The sequence below is a fragment of the Chrysoperla carnea genome, chromosome 3, assembly GCF_905475395.1.
Source record: "Chrysoperla carnea chromosome 3, inChrCarn1.1, whole genome shotgun sequence".
Taxonomy (NCBI): Eukaryota; Metazoa; Arthropoda; class Insecta; order Neuroptera; family Chrysopidae; genus Chrysoperla; species Chrysoperla carnea.
The window spans coordinates 33,415,059-33,435,371 of record NC_058339.1 but is presented as its reverse complement, the minus strand read 5'-3'; the positions used below and the strand labels follow the sequence as shown (position 1 = coordinate 33,435,371).

The following is a 20,313-nucleotide window of genomic DNA, read 5'->3' as shown; positions in this document are numbered from 1 at the left end:
CCCACAGGAATATTGGATAGACTAAATATTGTAGTATACTATTCGTTGTGTGCGTAGTCATGGCAGGGACAATAAAATCGATGCCAGCGCTTCCAGTGAAAATTGTTGGCTATAACGGAGGCTGTTATGACTAATTAACGGTTCTTTACATGTTAATCTTATAGAAAATGTCAAATTAAAATTATTGAAAAACACTAATCAATTAAACTTAATGCATTAAAAATTGTGAAAATAATGAATCAACTTGCACAAATATTATTTTTCAAATGTTAATTATCATAATTATTTATTTAAATTTGTTAGACAATAATATTAAATTTTCAATGTAAATCATAAATGCAATCCATACAATTATATACATCCATACAATTCTATAATTAAAGTAGTGTCTCGTTACCATGGAAACGCTTTCAATAAAACTCACGCACGGTGCGAATAAATGTAGACTACGTTTTATATATGAAAGCCTTTTTCATGTTCTTTTGTATTTTCCCGTGCGGTGTATTTGACAATATTAGGAACAAATTGTTTTTATTTCGTTCTTACTGTTATTTTTTCTACAAATAGTTTGTGCAGAATTTCGTGTGTGTCACGTACGCCAAATTGATTTGGGATACGTATTTTAATGTAGGGCTGTATTCTATAATAAAAGTTGCAAAAGGTATACAGATAAACACTGTCGTTAATTCTAATTCGAAATAGTATATGGATACACATTTAACTTATATATTTATTGCCTTTTTATCGAAAATTGTACGTTAATAAAAAGTTTTTATCGAAAAGGAAATCGATTTCACACAGCTAAAGTAAAAGTAAATTTTACTACACTTTCTTCATGAATTTCTAAAAAAATTGAATTAAGGTTTTTATAATATTTCGCAATAATTTGTCCATAGATTTTCGCAATAAAATGTCCATAGATACCGAAAATGTAATGTAATATCTGATGCGATTCTGAGTGAGTTTGATTTTTTTTGTAATATAAAACTTGACTAGTAAAATCGACCTGGGCAAGAGAGGGTTTACAGGATGATGTATGCAAGTTAGGGAAAATGACACAAATAACCATTTATTAATCGTTAATATTATATTTTTAGACAATTCGATTCCAGTCATCCACCCTAGACAATTGGGTAGATGACTGACATCGAGTTTGCCTTATTACCTACCCATAAAAATGTCAGAAAAGTTTTTTCGAGGTCACAAACTTGGATTATTCATTGGGACAACATCTCAAACAAGTGAGCTGCTAAAAATCAGAACTACCGAATTTGACGTTAGTTCTGATGTATAAGGTTACGTCGATAAATTTTGAAAGGCTTTATCTCGGAATGTATTGGGTCTACAGAATCCATTCTTGTCTCATATTGTGGCGAATTTAGTCTACTTTAAAAAAAGGATTTATCAAGAAACTAGTTGACAAAGTTGCGTTCAGCGCTTGAGTTCACAACCGCTTGAGTACCGGATTTGATGCAGACTAGGCTGTACTTTCAAACGACAAGGTTAATGTATTATAATTGCTACATATTTTTCGAAGAAAACTGTATTAAAATGAAATTTGAGTGAAAATGTAATTTTTCTCTTAAATAACACGAACCATCGAAACTTATATATAATTTTTAATCATCATTTTCACATTTTGACATAAGATAAATTTTTATTGGGGAAAAAATTTCGAGGAAATATTTGAAATACTTTTAGATAATTCAATGATGTTTTTTTTTCCTTTTTTTTTCCACTCAAATTATCATCATTCTTCGGTTTGTTAACTATACAAAAGTGATTTCACAAACTTATTGATACGAATTAATGTCAGTATATGTTTTGGGTTGTGTACGAAGATAAATTATTAGGTCTAGATGTTGTGTGTTGTGTGTATGTCTTCTAATAATATTATGTGTGTAAGTCACTCATATACTTCGTAATATAATACTGCTAGTATACAAAAATCGATCGCCAAAATTTGTGAAAATTTTCTGATTTTTACGAAGCTAAAATTTAATTATCAGCTGTAAGCTCTTGGGTAAAACTTTAAAGACACCGCCCATTACTATTACAACTCAAGGAACAATGCTGTTAGTACACCTTTATAAATAAGTGGCAGTCAATCTGTTCTGAGAAACCCTTAAAAATTCGAAATAAGATTCTGGAAATATCAGGGAACTACGCCGATTGGCCGTTGAAGACATGATGCATCTAACCATAAAATATTTTTTTTTTTGTTTATTCGATTTACTTTAGTAAATGATTTTTGTCAGAATTTGACCCAAATAGAATACAATACTTCTTTATCTTTACTTATAAAAAAGGGCTGTATAAGTTAAAATAGGGATTGAAAGGAGTTTGAATTAAAACCTTAAAAAATTTTGCATCGATTAAGTTCAAATTTTTACACGATATACAACCAGCTTCAAGGATTGTTTTTATTTATTTTTTACCTTCGGGGTGTGGAAAGGTGGACCGAGAAAGTGGATGAACATTATAATATTTTCAAATATACCCAAGTGGGGTATCAAATGAAAAGGCATGGCGTCTACTTAACAAAACTGTAAAACCAAGTACCCACAGATTCATAGTTAATAAATAAACAAAATCAAGTTTAAAAAAATGAAAATAATAATGTTCAAAATGCTAAAACATTCCCATAACATTTTCGATTGATATTTCTTAATAACTAGCCGTATATTTATTACTAGGTATATGGTGTAATGTAATTCTAGTGGCCTGAACGACCTTTTTTACTTTCAGCATCTATCTAAACGAACAACAACATAATGATTTTACAATAAATATCATCACCCCATATGTGGTAGTATATTTTTCGATGGAAAAAGATTGGTTAACGCCGCTTTTCTTTTGATTATTTTCTACTTTGATTTATGTTCTCTGAAAATTGTCTTTTTTTTGTTTTGTTTATTAAAAATCAATTTTGTGTACAAATCACAAGTTAATTAAATTTTAATACATCGTGTACCTATTCTTTTATTTGCTATATCAGATTAGAAAATGATAAATCTGTTAAGAACATGAATGCAATCAAATTTGGTGAGAGAATATAAAATCATGGGGCCACTACCAAGCTGGGGCCACTAACATTTTCTCTACAAGGTGTCCAAGAAACCACGGACACCCTGGTGCTTTTATAATTTTGTAAATTTCACTTGTTAGTGCGCCGATTAGCTTGGCTACAAAAAAAAAAAACTTCCTATTCAAATTTCCAGATAGCTTTAAAATATATATATAGCAATATAATTTTCGATTTAGAAAATATCTTACCGAATTTATCGTTAGAACAAACAACCGTTTGATAAAATTACTTTATGTTAACAGAATATGATTTTGTTATTTGTAAGATAATATCATGATGTATATAAAATGAAATCTTTATTTTTTTTTTTTTTACTATTTTTTTAAGAGAAAATCTAAATGGAAAATGATTTGTTATTACATGATTTCAAAATGTATGAAAACATGTTATCATTATTATTATGTAGTTATCTTCTAAATAACATGAATGCAGTGATTTTCTACAGAATGATTTTCATCAATTTTCTAAATGAATTTTTCTTTTCATTTTTTTAGAAATGTACCCTCATTTCTGTTTTCAATTTTAAAAAGGAGTATTCATATCAAAAAAATTATTGGATGAAATATTTCAAAAATGTTTTTGTCATTGATTTACAGGATGTCCCAGTAATTATTTTACAAGCTTAATGTGAAGGTTACAGTATAGAGAAAATAAAGCAAAATTTCTGCGTTTTCAATTTTTTTGTTCGAAATAGGTTCTAACCTGGTCCAGTACAACTTTCTTCGTTTAAAAACTATTTCTGAAGGATTTTCCAAATAATGTTTGTGAATGGTAAAGTTCCTTATTAAAAATTAAACAACTTTTGTTGGAAACATTTTTTCGTAAACATCACTGTTTACTCGTGAGGGCGCTAATTAGGCGGAAATTTTATAATATGTACTATACTTGATTATCAGTTATGTATGTGTCACATGTTTGTATGTGTAATATGATAATAAAATCAACACTGACTATGAATGGTATTTCAACAATTAACTCAGTCAATTGTTTGTTTTCACTTGTTTAATGATAATTTTAAAAATACAGGCAGTTTTAAAAGAACTTGTCAAAAGAGAAACGAAACACCTGACAAAAAACATCGTTGTTACGTAATAATGTTAATTGAATGGTATACACTGTATACATTATGATGTTACACGATCTTTTACGAACATGTTTTTCGACCGGCGTTTTTGTTTCTCTTTTGAAAAGATCCTTTAAAACTTCCTGTAACTTTAAAATTATCATGAAAAAATAAAACGAGTTTTTTTGTACAACTTATATATGATCTTTCCATTTGAGTCAAAAAAAAAATTTTGTTTCAAAAACCCCATTCAAGAAATTATTCAAAGCAAACTTTTAAAAGTGGTTAACATGAGTTAAAGTTTATTTTGAGAGAAAGCTACGGTCCTTGTGAAATATTTTAAAAATATCTCCCTCACAAGTAAATACCGTTAAAATAGATCTGTCTATCATTATCAAAAATATATACAAAAGGTTTGATTGGACTACAAAAAGACCACTTCTATAAACATAAATTTTGTTTGGAAAATACTTAACAAATATTATTTACCGAATAAATCTCATCATATGTAATTGTTGTAGAGGTAAATGCGGGTACCAACTACCTATTTACGTTAGAATATATACACACAAGTTTCTACCACTGAGGTTGTGTGTGTTAGGATTACATGGACGAAGTTCTCTTCGTCTATATTGTACAATAGGGAACTACTACTATTATATTGTTATATAGAAGCTACAAAAGCTTTCAATGGCTGGATCGGTGGTTTCACCGATATTACATATGTATGAACCCACATATTGAATGTGCTGCATAACGTGTGGCAACGTTCGACAAATCGATTTCGATAAGTGAAAGTTGATCCATATCAGAAAGAACTATTATAATTGAGAATGTGACTTAAAAAAAGTATACGTTTTTGTTGCAAAAAATAGGAAATTTAGACGTTAAAATAAAGTCTAAAAAAATTAGAATTAAAAAAAAAAACATCATCAAAATTTTGGAATACGCTTCTAAAATTTCAAAATCGGTGGTCTACCACGTAGTTCTGAAATCGGTAGATGATGGGGGGCTGATTAAATTTTTAAGCAGTTTTCCAATGAAAGCTCGTCAACTAATCAGCTGCCAGTCACTTTCACAATAATGAGGACACTTGCAATGACTTTCATGGTAAGGTGTCTTCCTAATTTAAAAATAATCTTTTTGAAAAAATTTGTCTGACTTAAATTTTTATACCATGTATATATGAAATATACACTCACTGTCAGAAAAAGTGCCACAGTTAAAACATTCTAAGCGTACGCATCATATGTTATGTTATAATAGTAACACTTAGAATGTTTTAAAACGAGCATTTTTTGTGACATTGAGTATACATAGTATATTAAGTTTAGTCCAAAGTTTGTAACGCCTTAAAATATTCATGCTACGAAAAAAATTTTGGTATAGGTGTTCATAGAATCACCTAATTAGTCCATTTCCGGTTGCCCGTCCGTCCGTCCGTCTGTGGACACGATAACTCAAAAACGAAAAGAGATATCAAGATGAAATTTTTATAGCGTACTCAGGACTGAGGTCAAGTTCATAAATGAGCAATATGGGTCAATTGGGTCTTGGGTCCGTAGGACCCATCTTGTAAACCGTTAGAGATAGAACAAAAGTTTAAATGTAAAAAATGTTCTTTATAAAAAAAATAAACAACTTTTGTTTGAAAAATTTTTTTGTAAACATCACTGTTTACCCACGAGGGTGCATTATTAGGTGCAAATTTTATAGTATGCATTAACATGGGAATATCAGTGTGTGTGTAGCTATTTAAAAGTGGATATCTTTTTTTATTAACGTGACGTCAAAAAACAAACGATTGCTTCATTAACACTGTCTATACATGGTATTTCAACAATTAACTCAGTCAATTGTTTGTTTTCACTTGTTTGTTAATTAACTTCAGACAGATTTTTGTTATAAATTATTTTTTTTTACTAAAATGTACTTCATAACACCTCTTTGAACTTTTTTTTTAAAATAAAGTTTAAGATATCTTCTATTTGTTGGAACTTATCTGGCTGACAATTTTTGTTAAAAAAGTCAGACTTAATTTTGAATGCGCAGATCATGGTAAAAACTTTTTTTCGCTGACACGCCTCTCAAATCTTATACCATAGAATGAACTGGATTTTCGGGTGCACTCTATAGTAAGGAATCATAAGAAGTTTGATACTACAGCTTTGAGATAAATCTTTGTGTATCGCTCTGTATGTACGAGCTTTGCACTCATGGACAATCCTGTTATTATTAATAACTACATAATATAACATACATGGTAAAAGGTACTCATACCAAATATAAGCTGCCAACTGTAATATTGTACCCATGATGAAAATACAGGATGTAATAATATTAATAGTCTACTATTTTATGCATGTTCATTTAATGTAAATTTTAATTACTTTAATGCAAATTTTTATTTCCAATTCTCTTAAGTGTATAGTAATTTATTCAAATATTTTACATATTTAATCGTTAAATTCAAAACGACTTATTGGTGTCCAATTTAGTCCCCAAACAGTTTCAAGAGCGATGCAATATCACGCCATGCTGAGCACAAAAACTTTGGCTATTATAAAAGTGCTCTTGATTTTCCTATAAATAAGAATGTACCACGGTAACATGTTGAAAATTGTTTAGGTAATGTGTTCCACTCAGTTTTCAGTTTAAGATATTTGGTCCATCAAATTAATCTGGCTGCTTACAAAAAACATTAAATAGTTCACCGAGTATTTTATAGAAAATCAAAACCGAGTTTTAATTTTATATGACGTTACATTCTTTTTTGCGAGTTTTAAAGCATCTGGTAAAAGTTGGCACCGAAGGAAAATGTCTGGCAGTATTGATTACTAATATTTAACAATTTGTTTTAAATCATACGTAAAAATCAACCCTGATACTTTAAAAAGTGTGCATACATTTTTTACCTACCTTTAATACCTGGTATCTGTAAATTGTTTGACGGGTCAAGCTAGCAGGTATGCACACACTCAAATTTTATACTAACACTTCTATTTACAATAATAATATAATGAAGACAATAAAAAAAATTGGGCTCAAACGGGATTTGAAAACGGGACCTCTCGCACCCAAAGCGAGAATCATACCCCTAGACCATTGAGCCGCTGTATATCACAAAATAATAATAAATTCACAAGAAATTTTATTAAAATAAAAATTACTTTCACTTAATTCACTTTCACATTCATTCCACAACACCTTTTATAAGCAACTCGTCACTATTGTATGGCGTTGAAAAATTACGCTCTGACAATGACACTAAGTTATACTCCTAGAGTCAGATCTGCGAAATTTTGATCGTGTGCTGAATTTACGGTTTCTAAAGCTTTCTAAAACTGTTTCAAAATTTATTAAACAGTTGGGAATAATTATTATTGTGAATCTTTTTAAAGAAAAGAACCGCTTTTATCTAGTTGTGCACATTTCTTTTAGTATGTGTGGTGATCGTAGGGATATAGAAAATTTTTAATTTTCAGAATTTAATAGAAATATCCTATGTTATTATTCATCTTGAATAGTTTTTAAATGAGCAAGTAGTCTTCAAATCATATTTTTATACACAAGAGAACAGAAGATGCTTATTCTATGTATGTACTTGCACTGGAAAAAGTAGATCGAAATTTTTATAGGTCCGGAGTATTGTCGTAATTACAAGTTGGTTTGGTTGAGTTTGGCGCGGCTATACATGATTTGGTTAGGTTCTGCAGTTTTTAGCCCTCGTTTTCAAAAATGGGGTATTTTTTCGGTCTATTTTTTCGATCTATTTTTTTCTAAATCCTAGTAAGTGTCCTAGATTAGCGTCTACTGCAAAGCGTAATTGCTCACAAGTAAATTATCCGTAGTTCAAAATTATATTTTACTTTTTGTGCATGTTTCACGAATTAGTAACTCTTATTACATAATCAGCTGTATACAAATCCAATATTATATAAATGATGATGTATAACATACCAATTTCATATGATTGTTAAATGTAGTCTGGAGATCTGGACTTGTAGATATATCTTTGTGTAATATTATAACAGAATAGTTCTTCCTCCTATATGTTGCTGATGGTACTATTTTGATTATAATATATTATATGGACGTATTTCACAGTAGTGCCTAACATCGTGTCGTCACTATACAAGTAATTTTACCCTATTTTGTCAAATTAGAATTATATGAAAGACGAACATAATATATTTATTATTATACATTATACGCTTATAATTTATTGATTGTAGTTTTGAAATTTAATCAAATTAATCTTTATATTATTATAAATTTCCTATATTAAACTTTGTTTCAAAAGTTTCATTTGTATTACATTTTATCAGCGTATGTTATTGTTTTTAAAAGAATTAAACTGATTAAGAACTTTTTAAAACTTACATAACACTACAATTGATATTATGTAATATTTGGATGATTTTTAAGTTTCGAATTTCAAAAAACAAAAAATTCCAAAAAACATCAAGAGTATATAACATTTTGAACAAAATATTAATCTGTACATATATTTTACCTGTGTAAAACAACCCTATTTCGAGTGTTATGGAAGGGGATAAGTGAAAAGTGGAGGCTATAACGCGAAGGTCTTTACTTTTAAACCCAACGAAGCGAGCTCGTATCAAGCTAGTATTTAATAAATTTCGATTGATAATATCCATTGATTATAGTATCTAGTTATTTTATAAGCGTTGCTAAGCAACAAGTTTTTTCTTGTTCGTCAAATCAAATAAAATCATTTCAAATATGATTCTGTAATAGACAAGTTGATTGGATTTCCAATCAAATTCCCGTGTATATTGGTGAACTGTTCATAAATTTAATGCAGTTGCCTTCGAGCACAATTCTTTATTAATTAGAAAATAACATTGCTAGCTACAAATGCTTTGAGTAACTGTATAAATTGGATTCTAAATATTTAATGTTTTTGTTACTTTAAAAAGTTTTCACTTCTGTATACCAATTCAGTTTTAGATATAGGATGATTTCTTTGATTCATTATTTATAACTATCTTTCCGTTATTGCTTATATTGTTTATTCTGTAAGCTGAGGAAGAAATTTCCGAAACAAAGCGTCTTGCTACAGACAAACAACAGAGTATAAGTTTGATGAACAATTAGAGGAAAGACTTCGGGCTACAGATTTCGAATGAAAACTCACTATAAATGATTTTCGTTCAAACCCAAATATCATAGAAAGAATATTGGATACAGAACTACTTATAGCTACGGTGCTATAAAACATCTATTGCTTACATTGTGTTTCTATAATTAACTCGCATCACTAAAGCGAAGCTGGCGGGAAAGGGCATGTTTGATTATAAACAATTTTCTTTAAAATTTTAAAAAATAATGTGCATCGATGCTATTGTTGAAGGAAGTTGTTGCTCTTTTTCTGAAGTTGAAAATATTCCATTCGAGCTGTGCATTAAATCCATTTTTTTAACTAATACGTTTGACCTATTATACTGTATATCTACTTATGTAACCCCCTTTCCCTTCGTCTATAATTTATGCCACTGAATTGAATTTTTCCAACTTTTAACATATTTTAATCTGTGTATTTGGGTAATTGGAGCTTCCAAATGTTTGGACCAATTTCAATCCTTCTTTTTAATATTTTTAATTTTGAAATGTGTTCATTTTTAGAAATTCACGCGAAAATTACTATAATATTTAATACGTCACGTATCATACGTTTGGAGTTTGGATTATGAAAGCAGTGCATAAATTTTGAAAAGCGCCTTTTAATTTAAGAATCAATTTCTAGATAGCTAATATTATCCAATGTTTTCAAACAAAGGACAAAATAAATAAATTTTGTTTTTGTGATATTTATCATTGCATTAAATATTGCCTGTAGCCCACAGAGATTCAATTACACTCTAAGTTCTATGATTCTGTAATAGACAAGTTGATTGGATTTCCAATCAAATTCCCGTGTATATTGGTGAACTGATCATAAATTTAATGGAGTTGCCTTCGAGCACAATTCTTTATTAATTAGAAAATAACATTGCTAGCTACAAATTCTTTGAGTAACTGTATAAATTGGATTCTAAATATTTAATGTTTTTGTTAGTTTAAAGAGTTAAAAGTTTTTCACTACTGTATACCAATTCAGTTTTAGATATAGGATGATTTCTTTGATTCATTATTTATAACTATCTTTCCGTTATTGCTTATATTGTTTATTCTGTCGTTTTAAGCTGAGAAAAGGCATGTTTGATTATAAACAATTTTCTTTAAAATTTTAAAAAGTAATGTGCATCGATGCTATTGTTGAAGGAAGTTGTTGCTCTTTTTCTGAAGTTGAAAATATTCCATTCGAGCTGTGCATTAAATCCATTTTTTTAACTAATACGTTTGACCTATTTTACTGTATATCTACTTATGTAACCCCCTTTCCCTTCGTTTATAATTTATGCCACTGAATTGAATTTTTCAACTTTTAACATATATTAATCTGTGTATGTTTGGGTAATTGGAGCTTCCAAATGTTTGAACCAATTTCAATACTTCTTTTCAATATTTTTAATTTTGAAATGTGTTCATTTTCAGAAGTTCACGCGAAAATTACTATAATATTTAACGTCATGTATCATACGTTTGGAGTTTGGATTATGAAAGCAGTACATAAATTTTGAAAAGCGCCATTTAATTCAAGAATCAATTTCTAGATAGCTAATATTATCCAATGTTTTCAAACAAAGGACAAAATAAATAAATTTTGTTGTTGTGATATTTATCATTGCATTAAATATTGCCCACAGAGATTCAATTACACTCAAAGTTCTAAGTGTTAGTACTTAACGTTTTGCTTTCCCATATACCTACACCTAATCCATCGATATTTTTAAAATACATTCCTAAGTGCATATTTGTATCTAAAATAGATTGATGCAATCCATTTTATAGCCAAAGGTATACTAGACTAGGAGATACTGAAACTAATCATATGTTATCAGTATGGCGATTTTATTTAGCAGATGAGTACTCGTAAAAATCAAAAACTTGTTTTGAAAATTTGGGAACAATAATTGTTTTATTATAGTAGGGAAGAAAATGACCTAATCAAAAGAATTGGTTTTAGAAATGCGATCTCAGAACGGGAACGTAAAAGTATCTATATAACAATAAATTATATTATTAACTACTACCAAAATAACCCAATATAAATATTTTTTTACAAAGGAAACAAATCTGTTTAAAAAATAAAATATGAATAATCAAAATAAATTTTCAAATCCGAATTCCAAATTCACGGTTCTTCTAAAACTCTTTATAAATTTAAAGTAGAGGAATTTTTGATGGTTGCAAATTGTTATAGGGATTAATTTAAGTTTTGAACAGATTATTATTTCATTTTTCTAAGCTTATATAATTTATTGATTATTGAATTTGAATATATTTGATTACATATATATATATATATATATATATATATATATATATATATATATATATATATATATATATATATATATATATATATATATATATATATATATATATATATTGATTGTTGATTCTATATCTAAATAATCTTTTCGAATTTATGTAGATATTTTCACATATTTTCCCTCTGGAATCGTAATTCTAAAAATAGAAGAAATATTTTATACATTTTTTTACCTTTCTACAAAATAAATTTCTTGTTCCAAAAATATCCATGTAATTTATTGTGTTTAAGAGTATATTCACTGATCTATAGTGATATTACGTGATATGAAAAGTAAATGATAGTTATAGCTTCACAGCGCTGATTGAGCGCTGATCTCAAGACGATTAAAAAAAATTGTTACCTACATCATTTTATTTATGTCCGGCTAGTTTTTCTTGCTATAGTTAATTTAAAACATTCAATCACGAAAATAATCAATTGATACTCTTTCTACGGCTCCAAATTACACTATACCGACGAAAAGATACTCTTTGGGACGGTATTTTAGGTAGTTGCAACCGCCTGAAAATTATGGCATTATGATTTTCGTTATTGACTTATAAAAAAAATTATCTTGTAACAAAGAAAATTACGCCTGTTACAAGTTTTTCGAATCATCCTGCGATTATACTCTGATGACCAATGCTGAGTTAGTATCTCCAAGTCTACACTATCATCCTCCACCCCTTTCGAAGTAATACCCTAATATAAATATTTTACTAAAATGTTAAATAAACAAATAATTCCCTCGTATGGTTTGGTATTTGTACGCTTTATAAAATTGTTATATATGTTAGAGGAACATATGGAAACTACTGTGGTCTTTTAATTCAGAAGTTTTTATATACAATTTCTAGTGCTATCATCATCATCAGATTCTATCTTTTGCTATTACCTAAATATATATAATATATATTATATACTAGAGTTATACCCACCCGCTTCGCTGGGTTTAAAAGTAAAGATTGATAAAGATTGCTCTCGCTTTTCCCTTTCTATAACACTCGAAATAATGATATGTATGGTTTTTAAATGTATAATAGTAATTATTTATTGAGTACATCAGAAAGATGGCCATGAAATATTTAATATTGACTATTTTTACAGAAATCTGTAATTAATGGTTATGTCAAATGACTACTTTTACAGAAATCTGTAATTTATGGTAATGTCAGATTAAATTAATTTTTAAATTTTTTTTTATTTTTTATTAATATAACTTTATAAATTATACCTCATGTGTTATTCTGATATATCAGCTATATTGCTGTACAGTTTCATTAAAAACCATTCGCTAGTTTTAGCGTGAAAGCGTAACTAACAAACAAACAAACAAACAAACAAGCATTCTTACTTTGGCATTTATAATATATAGAGAAGTACTCCGATTTACTCCCGAACTAGTAGTTGTACTCTTCGATAAATGAAATGTACTTAATGGTATCGTATATTATTTAGTAAATGTGTATTTATGTACGTTCTTGACTATGAACATCTTTTCTAATCTAAAACTTTTGGTTATTTATTTGAGATAACAAACGAAATTTGTAAAATTTGTCTCTCTGTCACAGTGTCATTAGATTTTTCAACAACAACTAGGACCTGAGCTGATCTTCAAACAAGTCATCACATAGTCGTTGTAGGTCATAGTCGACCCTTTAAAAAGACTTAAAATCGGTTTCTTCGATTTCTTTTAGGTTTTAACTTTTAAAGAAAATTCGATGAATTCCGGGTGCGAAATATTTTTCTTTTATTTTGCGCTGGCTGTTAATTTAGGCGTCCAAATGAGCATTTTGCTAAGGCGTTGATCGCTTGTTTACAATACGTGTAGTTGTTAAGGGTGGATTTAACTTGTAGCTCCACACGAAAAATCTTTGACAAAAATTTGACGCTCCTATTTTCCTGCCGCACCTACGCCATGACGTTGTTAGCGTTGGCCAACCCTAGTAGCAGTAAACGTGCGTTTAACACGTATGATTTACACCTACTCTTAAATGAAACTTCCAAGAACCTCAGTTATGGATTAATATTCAAGAACCTTAGTTATTAATCATTCGCCAAAAAGTTCGTTAGTCAAAAATATTCGCTTTCCCTAACCATCAAAATTGGTTAGATGGGCTTGCGAAATTTTTTTTCAACATTACTGCCATGAAAAAGCAAATAAAAATTGGAATAAGTTTAAACAATAAGTCTTCGTGGATTAATGTTTTGTTGATGATGACCGAACCAGAAATCGATGGGCGGTTGCAAAATACTTGCCTAGAAAATTATTCACAGATTTATGTCATATTCTTTATTAAGTCAAAAAAAAGGCTACAAAAAAATGTGACTAAATTAGCTATCGGTTTTTTTACTGTCTTTTTTGATCCGCTTTCCAAGGTTCAGTAGAACAGCGAATTTTTAAAAGAAAAAATTTTAACCAATTACAAAATACTTTCTTTATCCACTGTCGAAAGTAGTGTTTCTGTTAGTGGACCAAAAGCTTCACATTTATGATTTGGTACCAAAGCGTTCGTTCGATCTACCCGAACTGTAAATATTATGTAAAAGTTTCAATATTCCTAAAGTGGCTGGGCAAAATTACCTTAATTCTAATGATTTTAGGACCTGCCTATGCTCAAATCAATCGAAGGACTTTTATAATAATATCCTACCTTACATGCTTAGAAACTTAGACTCTTCTAAGCTTTGGATGACATATGATACAGAAAATCAAAGAAGTTAACTTGCAAATCTTGATCGTATTTGAAACGTATATTGTATTTAATATTGTATGTTGTATGTACAATTCATATTATTAGATAGGGTTAGTAAAATTGATACGCGAATGTTGCTTGCTTACTACAACTAGTGACTGCCGTCTGATAATATTCTATCCTGTAGACAGACACAGCGCACACTAACATACACCTGATGATTTTTAAAAAAGTTCCCACTCTTATAATTCGAAAACCAAATAAAAAAAAACGCATAAAAGCAACACTTGTTTTAAAAATTTTCATAGGCGTTAATTTTCGGTATCCAATTTATTTTGGTACTTAATATGCAGACAAAATTAACTTGTTTTTCGATAAAAAATAAGAATTCAAAAATTATTATTTTGAGAATTTGCTAGCTAAAAATTTTCTTAGTGGACAGTTTTAAAACCGAATATATCTAAAATTAGGTGCAATAAATTGAGGCCAGAATCAAAAATGTTTTAACGAGAGGTGCTTTTTTGCAAAGAATCAGTATCTAATACTAGCAAGTGAAAACAAGCAATTAACTGAGTTAAATGTTGAAATACCATGTATTAACAATGTTGATTTTGGAATCGTTGGTTTTTTTACGTCATGTAAGTAAAGAAAGATAGCCACTCTTAGATAGTCACAAAGTTGCACGATACATATATTTCCGTTTTTTTTTAATTTCCATACCGTTTACATATATAATAAGGTGGGAACTTTTTAAAAAATCACCGTGTATAAATAAATGCTTCTATGATTCTGTGTGTAATCATTGTAGTTACCATAGCAACCGCGAATATGTTCACCCTTTTATATTGTTCGAAACAAACCATTGAGAGAGTTCGAAAACTTACATTTAAAACACAGGTCACATTTCCAAATAAATATATTTTATAATGTTATATTACCTAATATATACTATGCCACTACTAACCAAGTAAGGAATGGGAAAACTCTTGGCTTATATTTCCTTGTTCTTAAATACTTCCATAACTATTTACATTAATTTTTGGTAATTTAACTTAGGAAGCTTTTTCTTTTTTAACTAAGGGGCGACGATGTAACAAATCCCACATGAGGCTTGCTGATAGTGTCAAGCACATAATATTTTCTGTAAATCGAAGAACACAGCATGCCCAGGCATGCCATCGTATTTCGATTTTTGAATCTGTAGATCGCCAATTTTGACGTATAGTTACATTGTTCTGAATGGATTGTTGGAAGTTTTCAAATTGAATCGTTCTTCCAAAAATGCTCTAAGACTCAGCTTTACAATTTGATCTTTCGAATTAGCTCTTTGCTCTACAAATAACAGAACCCAAGATTGTAAAAAATTTTTCACTGCAATGTTAATGGTAGTAACTGGATGTAAAGTTCTTAAAGTCTTTGCAGTTCGTACGCGCGTGTTTATTTACGAGAAATCGTATAACGCACGTTATTAAAGTTTTTATTATTGTTGAAGCTCCATTCACATAATGTCCTATATAATACGAATTATTTATTATCTCTTAATTTACCCTTTTTTTCTGTTTGGGGGAATTTTTAAAGGGAAAAACGTGTTTGTGGTTTAATATTAATATCTTGTTAATTATAATTAGGTAAAAAAAATGTTTTTTGCTACCCTATTTAAAATTTGAGTATACTTGTAAGTTAATTATTTAATCATTGCGTTAAAATTAATTGATGTACTTGTGGAAAATAATAATTTCGAATAAGCTTAACTTAAAATTGAAATAAGCTTGGATTAAAATGTGCTTATGCTAATCAAAAATTAAGTGTTGCACGATTAATCATTTGAAAATTATAAAAAATTGTAAGAGAAAGATCTATCGTTTCAAAGTTGGTAAATGATTCCGGTTTTTCTAATTTACGTGAAATATGTATATATTTTTCAGAAAATTGTCTCCAATTGCAAAATATCAATTTTGTTAAACAAGTTAAAAGAAATTTTATTCGATTTGTATACTTTATTTTTGCAATTATTATGATGTAGTTGAAGTTCCGACTAGTTAATAAAGAAAAAAAATTTTAAAAAAATTTTTAAAAAATTATCCGTGTACTTCATAAAGTATTAAAAAATTTTTATGTAATTTTTCTTGGAAATATATCTTTGAAGGGATATTTAAAGTAGTGTATAAAAAATGACGTGCTTTTCCTGCTGTAAATGGATTGAGAAATTTTCCTTTTTATAACGTTATCTGTAACTTTTTCTGAAGCCCTGCTGTTATAACTGGGATCACCTTGTTTGAATATAATACAAACATGGTGACGGATAGTGGAAAAGTGACTTAAATAAATCTATTTTCTTACAATTTTTTGCAATGATTTTCGATAATATAATTTAGTTCTCAACCTTCCGCAGCCTGAGCTTATAACCGCTATTTCTTCTTTTTGTACCGGTTTATAAAGGATTGTTTAAATATTTAATTTTTTCTTTGTTTTACAGGTACGTTTGTCGTAGCACCCGAACCATTGTTAAAAACAGACCAAACTGGTGAGTACTTAAATAAAAATAGATAATTGGAATATTGATTTATGGAAATATTAAAATTGATATGGAAATGGGTTGGTAGTTTTTAAGTAAACAAATTCATACTACAAAAAGACAATTTATAGGTTATAAGGAAGCAGAAGAGAATCTAATTCAAAACCAGACTGAAATAATTAACAATATTAATTAAATTATAATTGAAAAATAAATTGGTGTCGTCTTCCTCGTTCTATGTTTATATCGGTAATAACTAGGTAATACCATTTGGATCATATCATTATTTCATATCTTTGAGTACGAGAACATTTTATTGTAGAGAAACTATAATTGAGACTTTACTAATTGTACAGTTTTAAGGCTGTTGTGTACAAATTTTGAACATGATTTGATTGGCGTGAAACTTTATAATTGTTTTAATAATCCTCTTAAATACTCATTAATAGAAAATAAGCTTTATAAAATAAAGCGTTTTTCAGATAAGAATGGTTACAGTTTCAATTGAACTTTAAGCACTAAGATTATACCCATTACTCTATCTCTTTGAAATTGGGATATGTTATAGGTATTAATATTTTACCTGCCATAATTTAAACTCTGATTTTAATTTGATATGGAACCCTAATTGGCTATGGGTATGGAGGTTAGTGGGCCATGCTTGAGGATCGCGCCTCGAAGCAATGGTTCAGAGCACCTAGCCAAGTAGACCCTTGTACTCTATCCCCGCTACGCTTTTCAGTGGCTGTTATAACCAACTGATGTACTGAAACCCAGGATTTGCCTAGCGCTGAGTTTCCTAATTTCTTCTGGTTCGACTATGGCCGGCCAAACCATTTCCTTCGCTGCAGTATGAGCGCCGGGCAGTAACAGAGAAAGTGGATCGATGTTTCTTCTGAATTTTCTCCGCATTTGTCACACGCGGGAGATTGTCTTTTTCCAATCTGATGTTGGAACTTGTTCAGATTATCATGCCCTGTGAGTAACTCTACGATGACTCTAATATCAGCTCTGTTTAGTTTCAAGATTTCCTCGGCTCTGTTACTGAGCGAGTTTCCTTCATCCAACAGGCTTTTGGCGATTCGCCCTTCTTCGTAGCTGGTCCATGCCTTTAATTCTTGGTTTTTGAGATTATCTCCTAATCTGTTAAGACCTTCTTGGTATGGCATCCTCGCAAGCTTTTCTTGAGTGGGAGCCATTGGAACCCTAATTACAGGTATTTAATTATAAACTCAAATATAATTTTACATTATGGAAACAATGAATTTAATTCATTTAAAATTAATGTACAATAAATACAATTAAGAATTGATAACTATCAATAAATATATAATGAATATTAATAATAATAATTCTATATAATTTAAAAAAAAAAAAATGTATATAAGGAAGACAAAAGCTAAAATATTTATATTGGGCAGAGTAGATGTTTAAAGTAAATGAAGAAAATAAAAATAGTTAGAAAATAAAAGAATTAAGACGTTTTATACAAAAACAATAGTTCTATTGTTATATAAACACTGTATGTAATGTTATTATTTTTATTAAAATACTATTGTTTTAATTACTTAAACGTTTATATTGTTGAATTTTTTTTATCTAGTTTTTTTTTTTTTTTTTTTTAATAAAAATAGATATTTTTCTGTTTATGTACTTCCATCATCATTGCTATCTTTTCGATACTATCGAAACTAATAGAATCGAACAGTTTTTGAATTTGTATCAAAATTTGAGAATTAAAAATTTCATATATTCAATAGTATTTAGGCATAAACACATATTTATCTAATTAAATCAATGGACTAGGTCCAAGAGTGGAGAGTGACATATATTAGGTTAAAGCTTTCGGTACGCCCCTTCGCTAACTTTTATTAAGATTTTCCACAAAGCTTGCTTAGAATTACTTTTCATTATTTAAACAAATAAATATGTTACACGTTTAAAAACAAATACCTTATTTTATTTTTTAAAAACCTTGATTATTGCTTATTGAAAATGTAATTTCAATGGGTTCGACTGTAAAGTAGCATCTTTGATGGCAGAAAACATAATTGGAAGCTAAAAAACTGTCGTACAGTTTTTAGTTTGTATTCTTACAGCAACTAAAAATTTATGTAACAAAGTTTTTTAGTTTTCTGGTTTTCGTTATAACAGAAGTTATCTGATTTAGTCCCCACACCATTTAATTTCTATATTAAACTAAGAAAATATTCTCAATGGGATTACGTAAATGTGTTATTATTTTCTAATTAAGAACAACTACTTAGATTGTGTTGTAAAATGACTTTAAATATTGTGCATTGTAATTAGAGGAATCAAAAAATTTTATTGAAATTGTGTTATATTTATTATTCCAAACTTCAAATATTTTTATTATTTTATTATTCACCGTTATTCGACGTGATGTTCAGATATTTGTTTGGGCAAAAGTAACAATAATTTTGATCTCAATTAACGTACTGACTGTTTCTTTCAATAGCTTAAAAGATTTTTGCTCGTTTCAATGCGATTTTTTTTTTTAAATTTTTTATTTTAGGCGCTATATTTTTATAAAATGCATATATATAATCTGCAAAGTATACTAAGTTTAGTCCCATGTTTGTAACGCTTAAAAATATTGATGCTATGAACAAAATTTTGTTATAGGTGTTCATAAAATCACCTAATTAGTGAATTTTCGGTTGTCCGTCCGTCTGTCTGCCAACGCGATAACTCAAAAACGAAAAAAGATATCAAGCTGAAATTTTTACGGTGTACTCAGGACGTAAAAAGTAAGGTCGAGTTCGTAAATGAGCAACATAGGTCAATTGGCTCTTGGTCCATAGGACCCATCTTGTAAACCGTTAGAGATAGATCAAAAGTTTAAATGTAAAAATATTCCTTATAAAAAAATAACCAACTTTTGTTTGAAACATTTTTTCATAAACATCACTGTTTACCCGTGAGTGCGCAAATTAGGTGTAATTTGTATAGCATGTATTATATGGGGATATCAGTTATATATGTTTGACATGTTTGTATGTGTAATGTGATAGAGTAATCAACACTGTCTATGCATGGTATTTCAACAATTTACTCAGTCAATTTTTTTTTTTCACTTGTTATATTATGAAACCAATGTAACTATTAATTAATAAGTTTTTAATTACTATACTTTTCTATCGACGGCTATAAATTTTCCATTTTACAGCATGATTATAAAAACTAAAAAAAAATATCCTTTTTAGGTATAATTTATATACTCGTTTTCTATAATGTTTTCTATAATAATTTAGGTTAGGTTAGAGATTAAATTGAAGGACTTGTTCGGTAGTGCGTACATTCATTCGGAGCCCTGATGCCTTTTGTGGTGCCCAGCACCTTTTTCGTTGATTATTTCTACTCAATTTTCTACAAATTTCTTTTATTATTCGTTTCTAATTGTTTTATAAATTAAATGAGAAATAAGAATCTATTTACAAAGAAAAATCGATTTGTTTGTTCGTCCATCATTCGTATCCATTTGTT

The 20,313-nt window shown here is 28.9% G+C and overlaps 1 protein-coding gene across 4 annotated transcripts in view; it reads left to right on the top strand.

Annotated features, from left to right (window-relative positions):
* The window catches only part of LOC123296569 (phosphatase and actin regulator 4), a 387,108-nt gene that overhangs the window by 61,049 nt on the left and 305,746 nt on the right, over positions 1–20,313 (top strand). For 3 of the 4 annotated variants that reach the window (XM_044878096.1, XM_044878097.1, XM_044878098.1), the window contains one exon: positions 16,768–16,815. The exons of the other annotated variant lie outside the window; for it this stretch is intronic. In XM_044878096.1, coding sequence (XP_044734031.1) covers positions 16,768–16,815 — 48 coding nt within the window. The remainder of the gene's footprint in view (positions 1–16,767; positions 16,816–20,313) is intronic. 4 annotated transcript variants of the gene reach the window in all.